General features: G+C 36.2%; 1 protein-coding gene across 1 annotated transcript in view; it reads left to right on the forward strand.

Annotated features, from left to right (window-relative positions):
• The window catches only part of SF3B1 (splicing factor 3b subunit 1), a 53,547-nt gene that overhangs the window by 26,312 nt on the left and 9,947 nt on the right, over positions 1-17,288 (forward strand). Inside the window, exons 3-13 of the mRNA XM_042783602.1 lie at positions 2,751-2,917; positions 4,240-4,344; positions 4,702-4,816; positions 6,652-6,731; positions 7,640-7,810; positions 11,317-11,554; positions 12,288-12,500; positions 12,748-12,869; positions 14,900-15,097; positions 15,199-15,300; positions 15,754-15,933. Coding sequence (XP_042639536.1) covers positions 2,751-2,917; positions 4,240-4,344; positions 4,702-4,816; positions 6,652-6,731; positions 7,640-7,810; positions 11,317-11,554; positions 12,288-12,500; positions 12,748-12,869; positions 14,900-15,097; positions 15,199-15,300; positions 15,754-15,933 — 1,691 coding nt within the window. The remainder of the gene's footprint in view (positions 1-2,750; positions 2,918-4,239; positions 4,345-4,701; positions 4,817-6,651; positions 6,732-7,639; positions 7,811-11,316; positions 11,555-12,287; positions 12,501-12,747; positions 12,870-14,899; positions 15,098-15,198; positions 15,301-15,753; positions 15,934-17,288) is intronic.

A 17,288-nucleotide genomic window follows, 5' to 3' on the forward strand; every position in this document is an offset into this window, starting at 1 on the left:
GATTATCTTCTGTGTCTGTGTTAATTGGTTTCCCTTTTCTTTGTTGAAGAGGGTCTTTGCCTAGTCCGCCACCTTGCCGGAACTCCCTGTCTGTACTTTAAAAAACAACAACAACAACAACAAACCTCAGCCATTTTAGGAAAATGAAGATTAAATATCCATGCTTTGGTTATCTAGTGCTGCTTTAGGAGCTCTGGTAGCATAGTGCCTAAGGCACTTGACTGCTAACTAGGAGGCTGGCGGTTCAAACCCATCAGCCACTTCTCGGAAGGAAGGTTGGACAATCTACTTCGTAGTGATACTGCCTCGGCAACCCAAGGAGGGTCGCTATGAGTCGGGGCCAACTTGATGGCACATAACAACAACAACAACAGTGCTGCTTTAACAGACAACGCCACAAATGGGTGCCTTTAACAAACAGGGATTTTATTCTCTTACAGTTCAGGAGGCCAGAAGTCAGAATTCAGAGTGACACCTCTAGGTGCTGGGTGAAAGCCCTTCAACTTTGGGCTTCAGCTCTGCTTTTTGCTCCTGGCCCACTGAAGCTGGAGGAATCCGTTAGCTCAGACAGCTGCTGGCTGCTGAGGCTGACAAACTCAAGGTCTAGAAATAAAGTGGCACAGTCTGAAAATTATCAAACCACGTGGTTGGTCACTAATTCAAGTCCAGAGACAGCCCCAAGATCAGCAGGAAACATGGCAGGCTCTTGAATGAAGAGTCAGCCACATGCAGGGTCCATGTGTGCCAAAAAGCTCAAGACCATTGCCAAAGCTTCTCCTTATATACTGGAAGCAGCCCACATCCTTAAAGCAGCTACTCAGCTGCTCCAGTAGATTCCACCATGGAGTTGATTACAAGTCTCATCACAGGGAATAACTACATCCAGCTGCACAGCCACTCAAACCCAGGTCCAACCAAGTTGACACATAACCTTAACTACCACATTGCATCATTCTTGAGTTTTTTGTGTTATTTTTACATGGAAAAAAAAAAGTATGTGTGTGTTGAGGGGGGGTGTGCATTTTAAATATATTTATTGTTTAGAACTTCAAACAGAAACAAAAGTAGAGGGGATACGAACAACTACCCAGTTCAAATAAGACCCCTGAGTGTGCTGAGGCACTCTAGAAGAATTTGAGATCTAGGGCCACTAGGCTCAGCAGTAAACTCTTTGCATCATTTTGAATTCCTGAGTTTTTACTCTACTCTTATGGTAAATGTGGCCCAACTGAAGGAGCTCTGGTAGCATAGTGCCTAAGGCAGTTGACTGCTAACCAGAAGGCTGGCAATTCAAACCCACCAGCCACTCCTCAGAAGGAAGATGAGACAATCTACTTCTGTAGTGATACTGCATCGGAAACCCAAGGGGAGGGGTCGCTATGAGTCAGGTCCGACTTGACGGCACATAACAACAACAACAGTGGAATGGCTGGATCAAATGGTAATTCTATTTCCAACTTTTTAAAGAATCGCCATACTGCTTTTCACAGTGGCTGTACCTTTTTACAGTCCCACCAGCAGTGTATGAGAGCCCCAATCTCTCCGCATCCTTGCCAGCATTTGTTATTTTCTGTCTTGTTGAACTTTGCGGCTAGTGCTGGGGCAAGATGGTATCTCATTGTTGGTTTGATTTGCATCTCTCTAATGGCTAATGATCATGAGCATTTCTTCATATGTTTGCTGGTCGCCTGAATATTCTCCTTGGTAAAGTGTCTGCTCATGTCTTCTGCCCATTTTTTAATTGGATTGTCTTTTTGTTACTGAGGTGTTGGAGTTTTCTATAAATTCTAGAGCAAAGATGTCGCTTTGAAGATTAAGGCCCAAGCCATGGTATTTTCAGTAGTCTCATGGATGTGAGCGCCGGACAATGAATAAGGAAGACAGCAGAAAAATTAATGCATTTGAATTGTATTGTTGATGAAGAATTTTGAATGTACCATGTTGTTGTTGTTGTTGTTATGTGCCGTCGACCTGACTCCTACCGACCCCTCCTTGGTCTGAGGCAGTATCACTACAGAAGTAGATTGCCCCATCTTCCTTCCGAGGAGTGGCTGGTGAGTTTGAACCTCCAGCCTTCTGGTTAGCAGTCAAGTGCCTGGATTGCTAAAAGAGTGAACAAAGTTGTTTGGAGAAATAACACCCAGAATGCTTCTTAGTGTGAGAATGTCCAGACTTCCTTGTACTTTGATCATGTTGTCAGAAGGGACCAGTCTCTGGAGAAGGATACCGTGCTTTGTAAACTACAGGGTCAGTGACAAAAGAGTAGACTCTCAAAGAGATGGATTGACACAATGGCTGCAACCAAGGACTGAAGCGTGGCGACAGTTGCGAGGATGATGAGGGGAGGGACCCAGCAATATTTTGTTCCGTTGTACATAGGGGTTGCTATGAGGTGCTGCCAACTCTATGGCATGTAACATCAGCAATCAAAATAGTACTTTTTCAGTTGGGAAAAGGTTTAGAATTCAACAGTGATTTATAAATTAACTTTGGCAACCCATTCATACTGAATAGGTTAAGGCAAGGGCAATTTGTGGTTGATGGGGGTAGGAAGCAACTCTTTTGAATGTAACTTTTCTGTTGAAATGGGGGAAGTGTATTAAATGTACTATGCGTAGTTTTACTAATCCACAATTATTTTAAATTTTCTGTATTTAGGAGAGTTATTGACACAATATCTAGTAGAAAAATACATTGTGTTGATACTCTGGAGAATGAAATTAAGAAAATCTTTATGTACTTTCTCATAGATATTGAAGCACAGATTCGAGAAATTCAAGGCAAGAAGGCAGCTCTTGATGAAGCTCAAGGAGTGGGCCTTGATTCTACAGGTTACTATGATCAGGAAATATATGGTGGAAGTGACAGCAGATTTGCTGGATACGTGACATCAATTGCTGCAACTGAACTTGAAGATGTAAGTTACATATTGTACAAGAGACAAGCATTTTTACTTTGTTTTAGTTGTTGGAAGGCAAGAAATAGAAAACAATTTACTGTTTGAATCATCTGGTTTAATCTGGGGGACATTTTTTTGTGAGGTTAAAATTTTTATAGATGTTGTTCTTGTCAAATTTCAGAAACTGGAAATGTGCTTAGTTCTAAATCTCCGTTAAAGACTAGGTTGTTTATCCAGCAGAACATCTGCAAATCATTACCCAATGTAAAGTAAACCCTAGTTCTGAGCTCAGTGTAGAGTAGCATGTAAGAAATGCCTGGATTGTAAATTGTCATCTGTCTTTGTAACTTTTGATTTCTAACTTGTACTTCATGCTGTTTTTTCTTCCCTTGTCATCTTAAAATGAATGGGGTGTTTCTTTTTATCTGATAGTCATAGACTTTATATGTATGTTTCAGTTGCTCTAGAGGATGACCACCTCTTATTTTGAAATGTATTTCTGAAGTTTTTTTTTTTATATATATTACACATAATTTATATTTTGTAAGGCCATCCCAAACAACCACACTTAATATGTATACTACCCATGTTTCAATGAGTCAGTAATAGACAAACTTTTTAATGTATATAGATTATTAAACTGGTTATTTTTGTATTTTATAAAACATTTACAAAACACAAATTTTAAAAAATATTTTTATATTTACCACTTTATGGAAGTCAGTCAGGAACTAGTATTTTGGATTATCATACCATAAAATGATATGTGTATGTTCCAGAAGTTGAGGGAGAAATTATTATTTTTAAATAAAATTTATGACTTGTTAGGATCTTTTGAGAGTTACTACCATTGCACTTTTTACATTACTAGTGTAATATAGTATAACATTTTGCTGTTTAGACATAGTATAGCAGAAGCAAATACATACATTAAAAATTAATTTCTGTTTTTGTGGTTGTTAACTCACTTGACTTTTAAAAAATAAAAAGTGGAGAGTCCTAAGTAGAACTTTTTCTTTATAGTTGCCAAACTGGAAAATAAGTTTCATGATTCCTTCTGTGAGAAGATAACACGCTCAGGTTTTTCTAGTCCATGCCTGTTTTGTTTTAATTGACTTGCAGAAAATATTCCTTGTTTAATAATTTTTAATGAGAACTAAATTTAATTTCTTTAATGGCTTAAATTGGAAAGAAAACCTCATAGTGTTTACATGTCTTCTCAATGAGGGCCTCGACATAATTATCAGCGTGTACTTCTGACACTGTATTTTGTTTTGAATCTTTGTGTATTCTGATTGCAAGTTTTGACATTTTTGCTTGTGGCTTTTTTTTCATTGCAGGATGACGATGACTACTCATCATCTACAAGTTTACTTGGTCAGAAGAAGCCTGGATATCATGCCCCTGTGGCATTGCTTAATGATATACCACAGTCAACAGAACAGGTAACTTCTTTTGAAACTGTTTATTCAGTTAAAGTAAAGTAACTATCTTAATTCTCATGGGAAGTGCACAAATTTTAGGAATCAGTTCTTAGAATGTTTTGAGCATTGTTGACTTGGGAGAATTAGGAGTGATATTTAATTTATAAAGGTAATTGTCTCAAGATGCATGAACAATAGAAATGTGCACATGTGTAATCATCTTATTGCCATTCCTTATTTTTTCATATTAATATTTACTTAGAAAATTATATAGGCATTTATTAAACATGATTCTGTGTGTTAAAATGTTATTTTTATTTATTATATTGTTTGATTATTTAGTAAGTAGAGTGAGAAATGCGACATTCTTCTTTTCAGTATGATCCATTTGCTGAGCACCGACCTCCGAAGATTGCAGACCGAGAAGATGAATACAAAAAACATAGGCGGACCATGATAATTTCTCCAGAGCGTCTTGATCCTTTTGCAGATGGTAATTCTTTCCCACTTTTCTATAAGTATTCACACATTTATTTGTATTAAGTTGTCTTTAGCCCTTTGATTTTTTTTTGGCATGCGTATGAATTTACTTTTCTTTTTAAAAATCCCCCTTATTATAGATTTGTATAGATTTGGTTGAAGTCACAGATGCCATATTCTTCATCTTTATAATGCAAGTTTTCTTTCCAGGTAGAAGGACAAGAAAATAATGAGCCAATGCCATAGAAACGCAAAGGGTTAAAGGTTTTTCTTTTACTTTTGTTTTGGGTACACTTTCTATACTTTGAACAAATGTGTGTTTCTGCTCAAAATACTTTCAAATTATTGAAAGTTTTCATTCCAAAGCCTAGATTTTTAGGATTGTTACCTTTGAGAAACTTTCTCACAATTGAGCTCCCCACCATGTTGCTCTAAATACAGCTTAGTAAATGCACCTACTTTGCTCTAAGCATACTTAAAGATAAAACAAAAGTATATATACAAAGACTTTGATATTTTTAATAGTTGGAGTCTGTTTTGCTAATTTTAGTGTGCAAGTCAGCACAAGGGGCAATAGTGAACCTGATGGAAGCTTTCCTCAGGTGAGTGAGTTTCAGTCACAGCGTAGGTGCCTGTTTCTTAAAATTAGATTCTGCTGCAGGTTTACAAATTAGACTTTCAGCCTGCATGAATTAGTAGGGATATTCTTTTTTTTTACTTGCTTAATTGTAATTGATTTAAACATGTATGTCAGAATTCACAGGCCCATACTAACTGTCCTTAATTTCTTTCCTACAGCAGTACTGCTATATGCCAGTCCTGTCTGCATTCTTAAGGGTGCAGTTCAACACATCCTCTCTAGATTATGGTGAAAAAGTATTCCAAAGGAAGTCTTATCAGAGCTAGTGTCAGAAAGAATGACACTGCCAATTGGGCATGATCTTCAGTATAGGAAATGTCTTAGAATTTTATTATTTTTCCTAAATCATGATGATGCTATACTTTGTGTATAGCTAATTATCACACTTCTAAAGCATAGTGTGCCTCTGTGGATCTTGTTATATACTGTTTGGGCTTCTTTAAAATATTTTGAAGTTTGTAAAGCAAATACTGAAATTTCAACTAAGAGACTAACACATCTCTTTGTACACCACTTTTCTTCTGTGTGCATCATAATAACTGGTAGAAGTAATATATTTCAAGTAATATGTTTCCAGTTGTAATTTATACTAAATTAAATAATAGTATGTTTCTGGGTCAACTTTAAGAAAAAGCATGAAGCCCTTTTTAGTAACATGACATCAGAATAATAATATAGGTGTATTTTTAAAAGATTTTCTAAACTATTACTGTTTTAGAACGTTGTATGAAGAACTTATCTAGGCATAGTTATTTGTAGTCAGGATTTTAACAGCTTGCAACAGGTAATGTTTTGAATATAAATATCTTTCCAAAGTGTTACTAATGGTAAAGAGATAATTTTCTAGGCTTCTATTCTGCTGCTTGAAGTCAGAACTGCTGATGGAGACAAAGGCACGAAAGTGTACGTATTCCGGATTAGCAACCCAGGAACCCATCACTTCTGAAGACTAAACTGTGCTGTCATTTTGTTTTTATATGCATTAAAATATTTGTTTTAAACTGCTGTAGATATGTTTGTGTTCAAACAGGTTAAATTGATCAGCAAAACTCAATAAAAAGTAAGATGTATAATTATTAAAGTTTTCCATCAAAAATAAATTAAATGATTATGAGATAACATAATATTAGAGCAGGGCAGATAAATCAGCTGAACCTAATTATCCTTTATTTATTGTACTCTTGTCCTGTTGCTGTTCTTTTCTGCAGGAGGGAAGACCCCTGATCCTAAAATGAATGCCAGGACGTACATGGATGTAATGCGAGAACAGCATCTGACTAAAGAAGAGGTGTGTGAATCTGCTTTTTCTTTTAATGATTGTGAAAGAATGTAAAGAAAGCTAAGGCTGGGAGACTTATATTTATTTTTTATAAGTTGCTGCGCAGGTGGTAGTATTGATAAAAATTAAATCAGTAAAGAACATCCCTCAGAATTCTCCCTCCTTTCAAATTACACTTTTCATATTTCTTTGTCCATTTTTGGTCCTTGGTTCTTTGGCTGTAGGTGCACATTTGAATGTTAGAGTGGCTGTGTGTAGAGGAGGGAAGGAGGGAGAGGAGTAGGGTGATGGTGAGTGTCTAAGACCCATGTGTAAGGTAAAAGTCAAATAATTAAATTATTCCTTGAAAAATTCTTAATCCTTCCATAAAATTCAGTATGGATATGAGTGGAAAATTCTGAAAGATTCCCCTTGGCCCACAGAGATTACTCCATTTTGTTTTAATAGTAAACCTTTTAAACTTTTATTATGTATTGATAGGTGTTTGCATTGGAAAATGAGTGTGCATTTGTTATGACTGTGTTATATACATAGTGTTTACATAGTTGTGATCATTTTATTTTCACTGTAGCATTTTTCTGTCTTGTTACATAGTTTTATTTGTTACTTATTTGAGGTTTATTTTTCCCTCACTTTTGGTAGCATGATGGAAGACAATTTACTTCATTAAGTATATGCAAAGTTGTATGTCCTATATGTTCTGTACTTGCTCATCTGTTGTGCAGAAAGAATTGTGTAAAACTGAAAATATAAAAAGTGAAGGAGAAGAATAAGGAATGAGACCACCCAGAAGCATAGAAAGAAGAGTTAATGCAGTGTAAATCAGGGTGTTAAACAGAAAGACTGTAGTAATGACATAAAAATAATATGGAAAACATTTTAATACAAATGTTCACTGCTTATTCAAAATTTTTCAGAGAGAAATTAGGCAACAACTAGCAGAAAAAGCTAAAGCTGGAGAACTAAAAGTCGTCAATGGAGCAGCAGCATCCCAGCCTCCATCAAAAAGAAAACGACGTTGGGATCAGACCGCTGATCAGACGCCTGGTGCTACTCCCAAAAAACTGTCAAGTTGGGATCAGGCAGAAGTAATTTCTTTTTATTTATTATTATTAAAAATTCTCTGTTAGGACATAAATGATGCACCTTTTAGAGTATTAAATTTGACATGTAAGTAGATCATATAGTAGAGTGACTATAATGTCATGGTCTTCCTCATTTTCTAGATGAATAATTGATGCCTCTGACCACATGCCTCAGGTGTGCAGTGTTATTGCATTCCTAAATCAGTTAGAGAACTACTTTATATATGTCAGACCTCCTTAGCTTCTTCACTTTTGATGAATTTGCATCTTTTTTTTTTAAATCTCAAAATAGAAGCAGTCAAAGAAATGTCTACATTTCCTACTGTGAAATAACATTATTTTGCCTCTCTCAGTTCTCATCACTCTGCTTTCTCACTTGTTGTTAGGACATGAACCATTTGTGCAAGTACCTATCCCACTTAGGCTCCATTTTCCCATTCCTTTTGCTTATTGAAAAGGTGCTTTGGTGGCATAGTACTTAGGGCATTTGACTGCTCACCAGAAGGTTGGCAGGTCAAACCCACCAGCCACTCCACAGAAGGAAGACTGGGCAATCTACTGTAAAGATTCACTGCCTTGGAAACCCAAAAGGGGTCACTGTGAGTCAGAATTGACTTGATGGCAGTGAGTTGGTTTTAGTGAGTTTTTTATGTACTGAAAACTCCATTTCTCCTTTGTTCTTCAGACTTAGATATCTGTTCAACCTAATGCTTTTACTTAGGTGTCTAATAAGCATTTCAAAATCAGTATTTCTGTAGTAAAATTACTGACTTCCTCCATTCACTTACTCCCCTCCAACCTGCTGCCCTTGTCTTTCTTGTGTCTGTATGGTACAAGCCAGACACCATCACGCTAGTCTAAGGCATTATCAGCTCTAGCTTAGCCTACTTCAGATTTACTTATAAATAAAGAAGAAACCTGTCAGACTGGCATTATTTCTGTAAACCCAGAATTAAGATAGAGTAAACTGAATTAGTGCTAAACAATTTATTTTAGGATAGATTCATAGGAGTTCTCTTTTGCTTGCTGATAAATGAATTGAAAGGTGACATGTAGTGGTAAATTTTGAAAGCTAGGATAAAGAAACTTACCTTCCTAGTGGCTAAGTGTATGCTAATGATGACACGAGTTGATGTGTTTTTTACAAAAGTTACAGATTTTCTTTCATTCTGCTCATTCAGTACAACTCTGCCTTAAATCATGACTTAGGAATCTTTTGGAAGCTTCCTTTCCTGCTGAATTAGAAGGGAAAGTGGGAAATAAATTATTTGTAATGGATACTAGGAAGGATTTATTTCCTACTCTACCATCTAATTCAGCAGGAAGGGAACCTGCCAAAAGATGTTTCTTTTGTTTTATTTTTTTAATTGTGATTTGGGTGAAAGTTTACAGAGCAAATCCACTTTCCATACAGCATCTCACATACACTTTGTCTCATGACATTGACTACAATTTACCACAATGCAACAGTTCCCCTCCCACTTCCTCCCCATAGTTACCTCTTCCCTGTGTCCTTCCCTCCATGCACTCCTGCCCCCTGAGTTATGTCCCTGTGCATACACAGCTCTTCTATTCTCCCATGATTGTTCTCATCAAGGAGTGTATCTGCCTAGTGTAAATGTTCACCTCACATGCTTGTCTTTTGTTTGGCTGGAAGTCACAGGTGTGGGTTCAGTTCCACACCTGAAGGGCAGCTAGGGGCCATAGTCTCAGTGGTTCCATCAGGCTCTATCCCTTTTTTTTTTTTTTAAATGATTTTGCGTTCCATTCCACATTCTTCTCCCACACTGTCCAGGATCTCCTACATAGATCGCCTTCCGCGTGGTTGACACTGGTAGCTGGGCACCATCTAGTTCTTCTGGTCTCATAGTCGATTAGGCTGAGGATTTGTATGGTGTACCAGTCAGTCGCTTGGACTAATTGTTTCCATGAATCTTTGGTTTTCTTCATTCCTCCTTGCTCTGAACGAGGAGAGACCCATTGTTGTATCTAGATGGCTGCCTGCAGGCTTTTAAGATCCTGTTGCTACTCACCAAAGTGGGAGGTGGAACAATGTTTTGTGTAGTATGTTACACCAATTGAGCTTGATGTCCCCTGTGACTATAGTCCTGAGCCCACAGGTCCAACTACAAAAGATGAGTTTTTCAACAGTATATTCACTTATCTAATCCTGAATCTCAGTGTTGAGTACTATACAGAATCATTTTAAAGGAAAATGTATTCAGCCTTAAATTTTTAAATGTTAACACAAACTTGCAAACATAAAAACTAGCTAAAACTTTTGTGTCTTTAAGAGCATCCAACTTTAAAAGAAGTGTATATTATACATTAAAAAACTGGTAGAATAGTTGTGAGCCAGTATTTAAGTAATATTTTATTATGTTTATATTTAGTCATCTGCCATGTTGATAAGGTATTGTCTACCGTATGCAGTTTCTTTTGATAACACTGCTGTCTGATACCCTGGATTGCCCATTATTTATCTTCATTTTAACTACTGTGGAACCTTTGAGCACTTTAGTTCACTTCTGATTTTTTTCTCATTAATCTTGTCAGCATCAATTGATGTTATGTTGTTAGGTGCCGTTTTGTCTGCTCCAACTCATAGTGACCTTACGTAGAAGAGAAGGAAGTACTGCCTGGTTGTGCACCATCCTCACAGTCTTTACTATACTTGAGCCCCTGGTAGCAGCCACTGTGTTCATCCATCTCACTGAAGGTCTTCCCCTTTTTCATATCAATTAGGATAATATTTAATGCAAACCTGGTTGTAGGTGTAAACTCTTCATCTAAAGGATTAAAATCATGGGGCAGTGCCTGGTTATAAATAACTTAGGCGATCCAAAAAATGCTCATATTAAACACACATATACACACAATAAAAACTATTTGGTGTTGGGTCAGTGTCAACTCATGATGATACCATGTGTGTCACAGTAGAACTATGTACTGAAAAGTTTTTAATGACTGATTTTTTAGAAGTAGATTGCCAGGCCTTTCTTCCATGGCATCTCTGGATGGATTTGAATCTCCAGCTTTTCAGTTAGCAGTGGAATGCAGTAACCTTTGTACGACCCAAGGACTTCCTTATAGACAATGTTGAACCCTAAATAGTGTTTTTTTATAAGTCATGGATTCCCTCTCCTCTCCATACCCCATTTTAAGATATTCTGATGTAGTTAGAGCTGAAATTCATCAGTTGCAGATCTGGAGAAAGAAACCTTAGCTATTCCCCTAAAGTCACAGAGCTATTGGTGCCATATCCAAGATTAATACCCAGAATTTTTTTTTTTTTTTTTAAAGTCAGGACTGTATACTGCTCCAAATTAAAGCTTTGTTTTTGGTCATAAACATATTTGCTAGAAGTAGAAGGGTAGTCTACTCTAACTCTTAATTATAGTGACTAGAAGTAGTAGAACATTAACTTAAAGTGTTTTGTTAAACAGAATTTCTAGTTAATTTGTGGGTATGTAGTAGGTGACTTTTTTTTTATTATTTGCTTTTTTAAGACCCCTGGGCATACCCCTTCTTTAAGATGGGATGAAACACCAGGTCGTGCAAAGGGAAGTGAGACTCCTGGAGCAACCCCAGGTTCAAAAATTTGGGACCCTACACCTAGTCATACACCAGCAGGAGCTGCTACTCCTGGACGAGGTGATACACCAGGCCATGCGACACCAGGCCACGGAGGTGCAACTTCCAGTGCTCGTAAAAACAGATGGGATGAGACCCCCAAAACAGAGAGAGGTACTTCTAGTAGAGTCTGGGTGCGTGTTTGGGCTAAATGTTGACTTGATGAGTGGGATGTTTTGAGACTGCAGTCTGTTCTGTCTAGCACTGATTGGACAGGTAAATAATCAGCTGCTTTGGGAACTGATAGAAAACAGATAAAATGCCTACTATTTTCCTTGAAGAGGTGGAAGATTCATTTCAGGAAGAGCATTAGGTGAGAATAAAATCTGTAGACCCTAACTTCTAGGTTTTTGTGTAGATGGTGTAAAGCTATAATTTTATTAAGTATTTATGAGACTATTTGTGACAAGTTAAGATTTAATAGTAAATCTGCTTTATTAAAATTTTATAAATAATTTTTAATGGTTTTGGAAAGTGCTTAACATGTAACAGAAGAAAGTAGTTCTCGAACTGCAGAGTAGTGTGTCAGTGTGGCAAAGTGAAGGAAGTGGTTTAAGGTACATATATTAAATGTCTGGGTTTTGATATTATGGGTAGTTAGAAGAATATTTTGCTATGTTTTCCTATACTTCAATTGTTAGTGTGTGTTGTTTTTGTAATAAGTGGAAAAGAAACATTGAAAATAGTGAAAGATGGATAAATGTGAAATGGAACATAAAAACTTGAAATGCAGACCATTTTAGGACTGTCCTAGTTTTCAACTTGAATATTTATAATATATAAGCAGAATGAAAATAAATAATATTGCTTTGACCATGGTTAAAGTTGGGCTCTTAATTCTCCAAAGATACTCCTGGGCATGGAAGTGGTTGGGCTGAGACTCCTCGTACAGATCGAGGTGGAGATTCAATTGGTGAAACACCAACTCCAGGAGCCAGTAAGAGAAAATCACGTTGGGATGAAACACCAGCAAGTCAGATGGGTGGAAGCACTCCTGTCCTCACCCCTGGAAAAACACCAATTGGCACACCAGCCATGAACATGGCTACCCCTACACCAGGTACAAAAACTTTGATTGGAAATAATTATTTTTTCTTCTGAAAATACTTTGAAATTTTCTATGTGATTTTCTGTGTGTTGTTAATGCCCATTTTTAATAAGAATAAGAAATATGAAATAAGTCTCAGTTTGAGTTTATAATATAAATTTAGTTAAATATTAGGCTTGATCTGAACTGTCTTATACTCAAGGGCTTAAGATAGTTTTACATTATAGATTGTTGCAGAACTAGTTTTTATTTTTTATAGGTCACATCATGAGCATGACTCCTGAGCAGCTTCAGGCATGGCGGTGGGAGAGAGAAATTGATGAGAGAAACCGTCCACTTTCTGATGAAGAGCTAGATGCCATGTTCCCAGAAGGCTATAAGGTAAATAACATTGAATACTGAATGTGAATTGGCCTTACCTAAATTTACTACTGCTATTCCATTCTCTTAGCTATTTCGAAGTGTGTTTTAGTTTCAAAGAGTAATAGAGATAGAAAGAAAGGAATGACAAGATTTCCTTACTTTTTGGAGTAGAGAAATCCCAAAGACTTCTGGGGGTCTGTGAACCTTACTTTGAGAACTGGTGCCTTAGGAGTATGGCGTAGGTTGTTGTTAAAACTTAACTACCGGTCCCAGGATTAAAGCTCACATTAGATCATGTGTATTTTATTTGGTGCCTCACAAGAGTTTGTGGAATTGCCAGTGAACACTTTAAGTGTTCACTTGACCATAAGTGTTTCTTAACTATAGCAACTTGAAGTATTTCAAACTAGGATTTTTTAGGTACCTGGCACTTTGGAAATACTTGCCAATCCAAAGGTAGTATGCTGTCAGATATCTAGTTACTGTCATAACTAGAATTGGAACCTGAGTCATCTGCAAGCTTTCTAGAGCCTTTTCTGCTAATGCCTATTCTTTTCAGTTTGTGTGTATGTTTCTGTTTTTGTTTTCCATTAGAATATTTGTATTAAGTGTTCATGAATTCTTTGTTTTGTAACTTCTTACAGCCTTCCCATAATAATGTGACTGTGGACTCTTACAACCTCTGTTGACTGCCTGAGTGATTGTTGGAAGTCTTTCTTGATTTCCTCTTATCAGTACGAGGGAAGAATTCTCTTAATGAATATAAAAAATAATAGACTTTTAAGTCCTTCATTTATGAGTAATGCTACTGGCCTTGACTTTAATTTCATAGGATCTCTTTATCTGTAGAATAAAATTGCAAATAATTTTTAAAAATGATTAGTTAGTGATCCATGCTGGTATATATGTTAATTAAGAATATAGAAATAATTGGTTAGCAAAATTCAGATAGCATCAATATATACCTAAATATAATTTAATCTTTGCTCCAGTAGAGGTTTTGAGACATAGCAGTTTAGGTTCTTTGGAGAAGACCTTTATAGACTTATTGACCTGTCCTAGAATTTGTCTTAAAAACAAACTCAGTATTAGCATAAAAAAGTCTATCCTTCTCCCACCATAGAAATACATATTTAAAAAAGAGAAAAATATATTGCTGTAAAAATACAAAGAATACATGCCTTCTTTTTTGAAACATTATATTGGTTTTGCAAAAGATATGTGAGCAGTATGTATTATACATGGTTTTTGGTAAATATTTTTACTTTGTATGCATTTAACTCATTTTTAGAGTTTTAGGCTTAGATATTTATTTTTACATTGCAGGGATTTGTATGAGTAATGTTTTATTAAAATTTAGCATTTTATACATTATGTATACCTTGCAAGCTTATTTCCATTGATACGAATGCTGTACATGAAATGTTTTATGCTTTTATAGAATTTTTTAAAATCACTGACTCAGATTTTGTGATTTCAGAATTGCTTTGCAATTTGAAATGTTACCTTGGTGACATGTTTATGTAGATTAATGTTTGAAAGTGATCAGAATTTTATAAATTTTATAAATTGGCCTCATTTATCTTATTTCCCCATAATCCTAATACATTTAGTATTAAATAGTGGATAGGAAATAGAATGTCAAATATATTTTAAAACTAATAATTAAGATAAAAAAGGGGGATTAGGTGTTAATTCTTCTCTTTGAGTAAGTGAAAATATTCCTAGCTAGTAAACTTTAAGATATTTTAGGTGTAAATATTACCCATTATGGTGTTCCTTGGCCTGTGGTGGCACATTGGTCAAAGTGCTCTGATGCAACAGAAAGGTTGATGTTCAAACACAACAGCCACTCCATGGGAGGAAGATGTGGCAGTCCACTTCTGTGAAGATTTGTAGCTTTGTAAAACTTACGGGGCACTTCTACTGTCTTACAGGGTCAAATTAATCCTACAGGGTTTAACTTGACAGAAGTGGACAGTGGGATAGTGTTCCTTAATTTATTTATAAAGTTAAGAAAATCCTAAACTGCCTTTTATTTGTATTAGGTACTTCCCCCACCAGCTGGTTATGTTCCTATTCGAACTCCAGCCCGAAAACTGACAGCAACACCAACACCGTTGGGCGGTATGACTGGTTTTCACATGCAAACTGAAGACAGAACTATGAAAAGTGTTAATGACCAGCCATCTGGAAACCTTCCATTTTTAAAACCTGATGATATTCAGTACTTTGATAAACTATTGGTAAGTGGTATGATAGCAGAAATAAAAATGTTACATTTTGTTTGAGAGTTATAAATCATAGTATCTTTTCCTGTCTTTAAATTTTTTCTTTATATTATCAGGTTGATGTTGATGAGTCAACACTTAGTCCAGAAGAGCAAAAAGAGAGAAAAATAATGAAGTTGCTTTTAAAAATAAAGAATGGAACACCTCCAATGAGAAAGGTGAGTACCAGTTCATTAAGTCCTTATGTTCATTGTGTTTAGAAATGTAAAATTAACTTCTTCCTCTTTATCAAGGGCATAGTATGAGGGATTTTTGTGCTAATAAGAATGCTTAAAAAATGAGGTTCTCCTTTTTTGTCTTTAAAGCCTTTGTGGGGAATTGTACATGTGGCTTGAAAAAGAGAGATTGTTTAGGGGAAGTTAAGCTGTTTTATATTCTTGTGACTTCATTGTTCTACTAAATTACTATTTTTGAGTTGTATGAGAAGTGTTGAATTTCAGTTGCAGCAGTTCATACTTTGAGTAATTTTGAAAGGATGGAATTCATGCTATTCTATGTAAAATGTTTGTGACATGTGTATTAAATATTAAGTTACAGAAAATCAAGCATTAACTTACTCATAATGCTTAATTATAAAGAAAACATACCTTTTAACTCAATTTTTTCCCCAGGCTGCACTGCGCCAGATTACTGATAAAGCTCGTGAATTTGGAGCTGGTCCTTTGTTTAATCAGATTCTGCCTCTACTGATGTCTCCTACGCTTGAGGATCAAGAGCGTCATTTACTTGTAAAAGTTATTGATAGAATATTATACAAACTTGATGACTTAGTTCGACCATATGTCCACAAGGTTTGTTCTTTATAAATAGTACTTCTAATAGTTTGATATTTTCAATGTACCAGGAGTTTATGGTTTTTTGTTTTGTTTTGTTTTGCTTTTTTACGAGCTTGTGTTTGTGTAATTTAAAAATTCTGAAGAAATGACAGTTGGTACTATAAATTCATAGTTGAAAGAGGGATTTCACACCCTTGTAAGACACTCTCTGAGTTACCAAAATCCACTGCCATTGGGTTGATTCTGACTCATAGTGACCCTATAGGATAGAGAAGAGCCTGCCTTATAGGGTTTCCGAGGCTATACATCTTTATGGAAGCAGACTGCCGTATCTTTCTCCAGTGGGGAGTGGCTGGTGGTTGGAACTGCTGGCCTTTTGGTTAGCAACGGAGCACTCTAACCACTGAGCCATCAGTTAACCATGTTAAATTTATATACCCCCCCTACACCTTTAACTTTGTACAAGCATACGTTACACGTTATATAAATACGTGTATATGTAGATGTAACTTTCTTGCCATCTTTACCATATTGGATTCTCAGATATGCAGTGACACCTTTCTTGTTGACATGATTAGGTTCCAAAGACCCGGGCATGGTGCCAAAACAAGCATTTTGCAAACAAGGAGGATGGCTACATTATCACAGAACTGCCCAATCACATTATTACATAACTGCCAAACCACTGAGAATTACAGCCCAGCCAAGGTGATAGTTAATCTTGAACATCACAGCCAATGTTACTTTCACCTCACACTTCTGGTGTTTGTTACTGCCAGACATATGTTGTTAAGAGCAAAATAGTCAGATACTAGATTTTTTGCTGCTGTAAATGTAAAATATCAGAGAAGATAGTCGATATGTGAGGAGTAGTGATACTTATTAATTTGCTTTTATTGACATTTGACTCATGTCAGAAAAGATAAGTTACTGTGTCCTACCTTTTAGTGTTAAGAACCATTCTTTTGCTAATGGTAATTGTGGTTTAGAATTGCAAAATTCAGGTAGTTGCTTAGGGTTTTTTATTGTTGTTGCTGTTTTAATATTGACTGTTTATTAATCTGTGCAGCTAATGGGGGTAGAATTGTTGGAAGCTTCTTGGCTATGGCCAAATATCTTAAGAGAATGAATTGCTGGGCCTGTGGGCTCAGGACCTTAGCCATGGGGGACATCAAGGTCAGTTGGCATAATGTAGTCGACAAAGACAATGTTCTATATCCTACTTTGGTGAGTAGTGACTGAGGTTTTAAAAGCTTGTGAGCATTCATCTAAGGTGCAGCTATTGGTCTTTCTTTCTTTCTTTTTTTTTTTTTTTTAATTGTGATTTGGGTGAAGATTTACAGAACAAATTCACTTTCCATACAGCATTT

This window comes from Orycteropus afer, unplaced genomic scaffold (genome assembly GCF_000298275.1).
Source record: "Orycteropus afer afer isolate SDZICR_OR568_19922 unplaced genomic scaffold, OryAfe1.0 scaffold00002, whole genome shotgun sequence".
In the NCBI taxonomy this organism is placed as follows: domain Eukaryota; kingdom Metazoa; phylum Chordata; class Mammalia; order Tubulidentata; family Orycteropodidae; genus Orycteropus; species Orycteropus afer.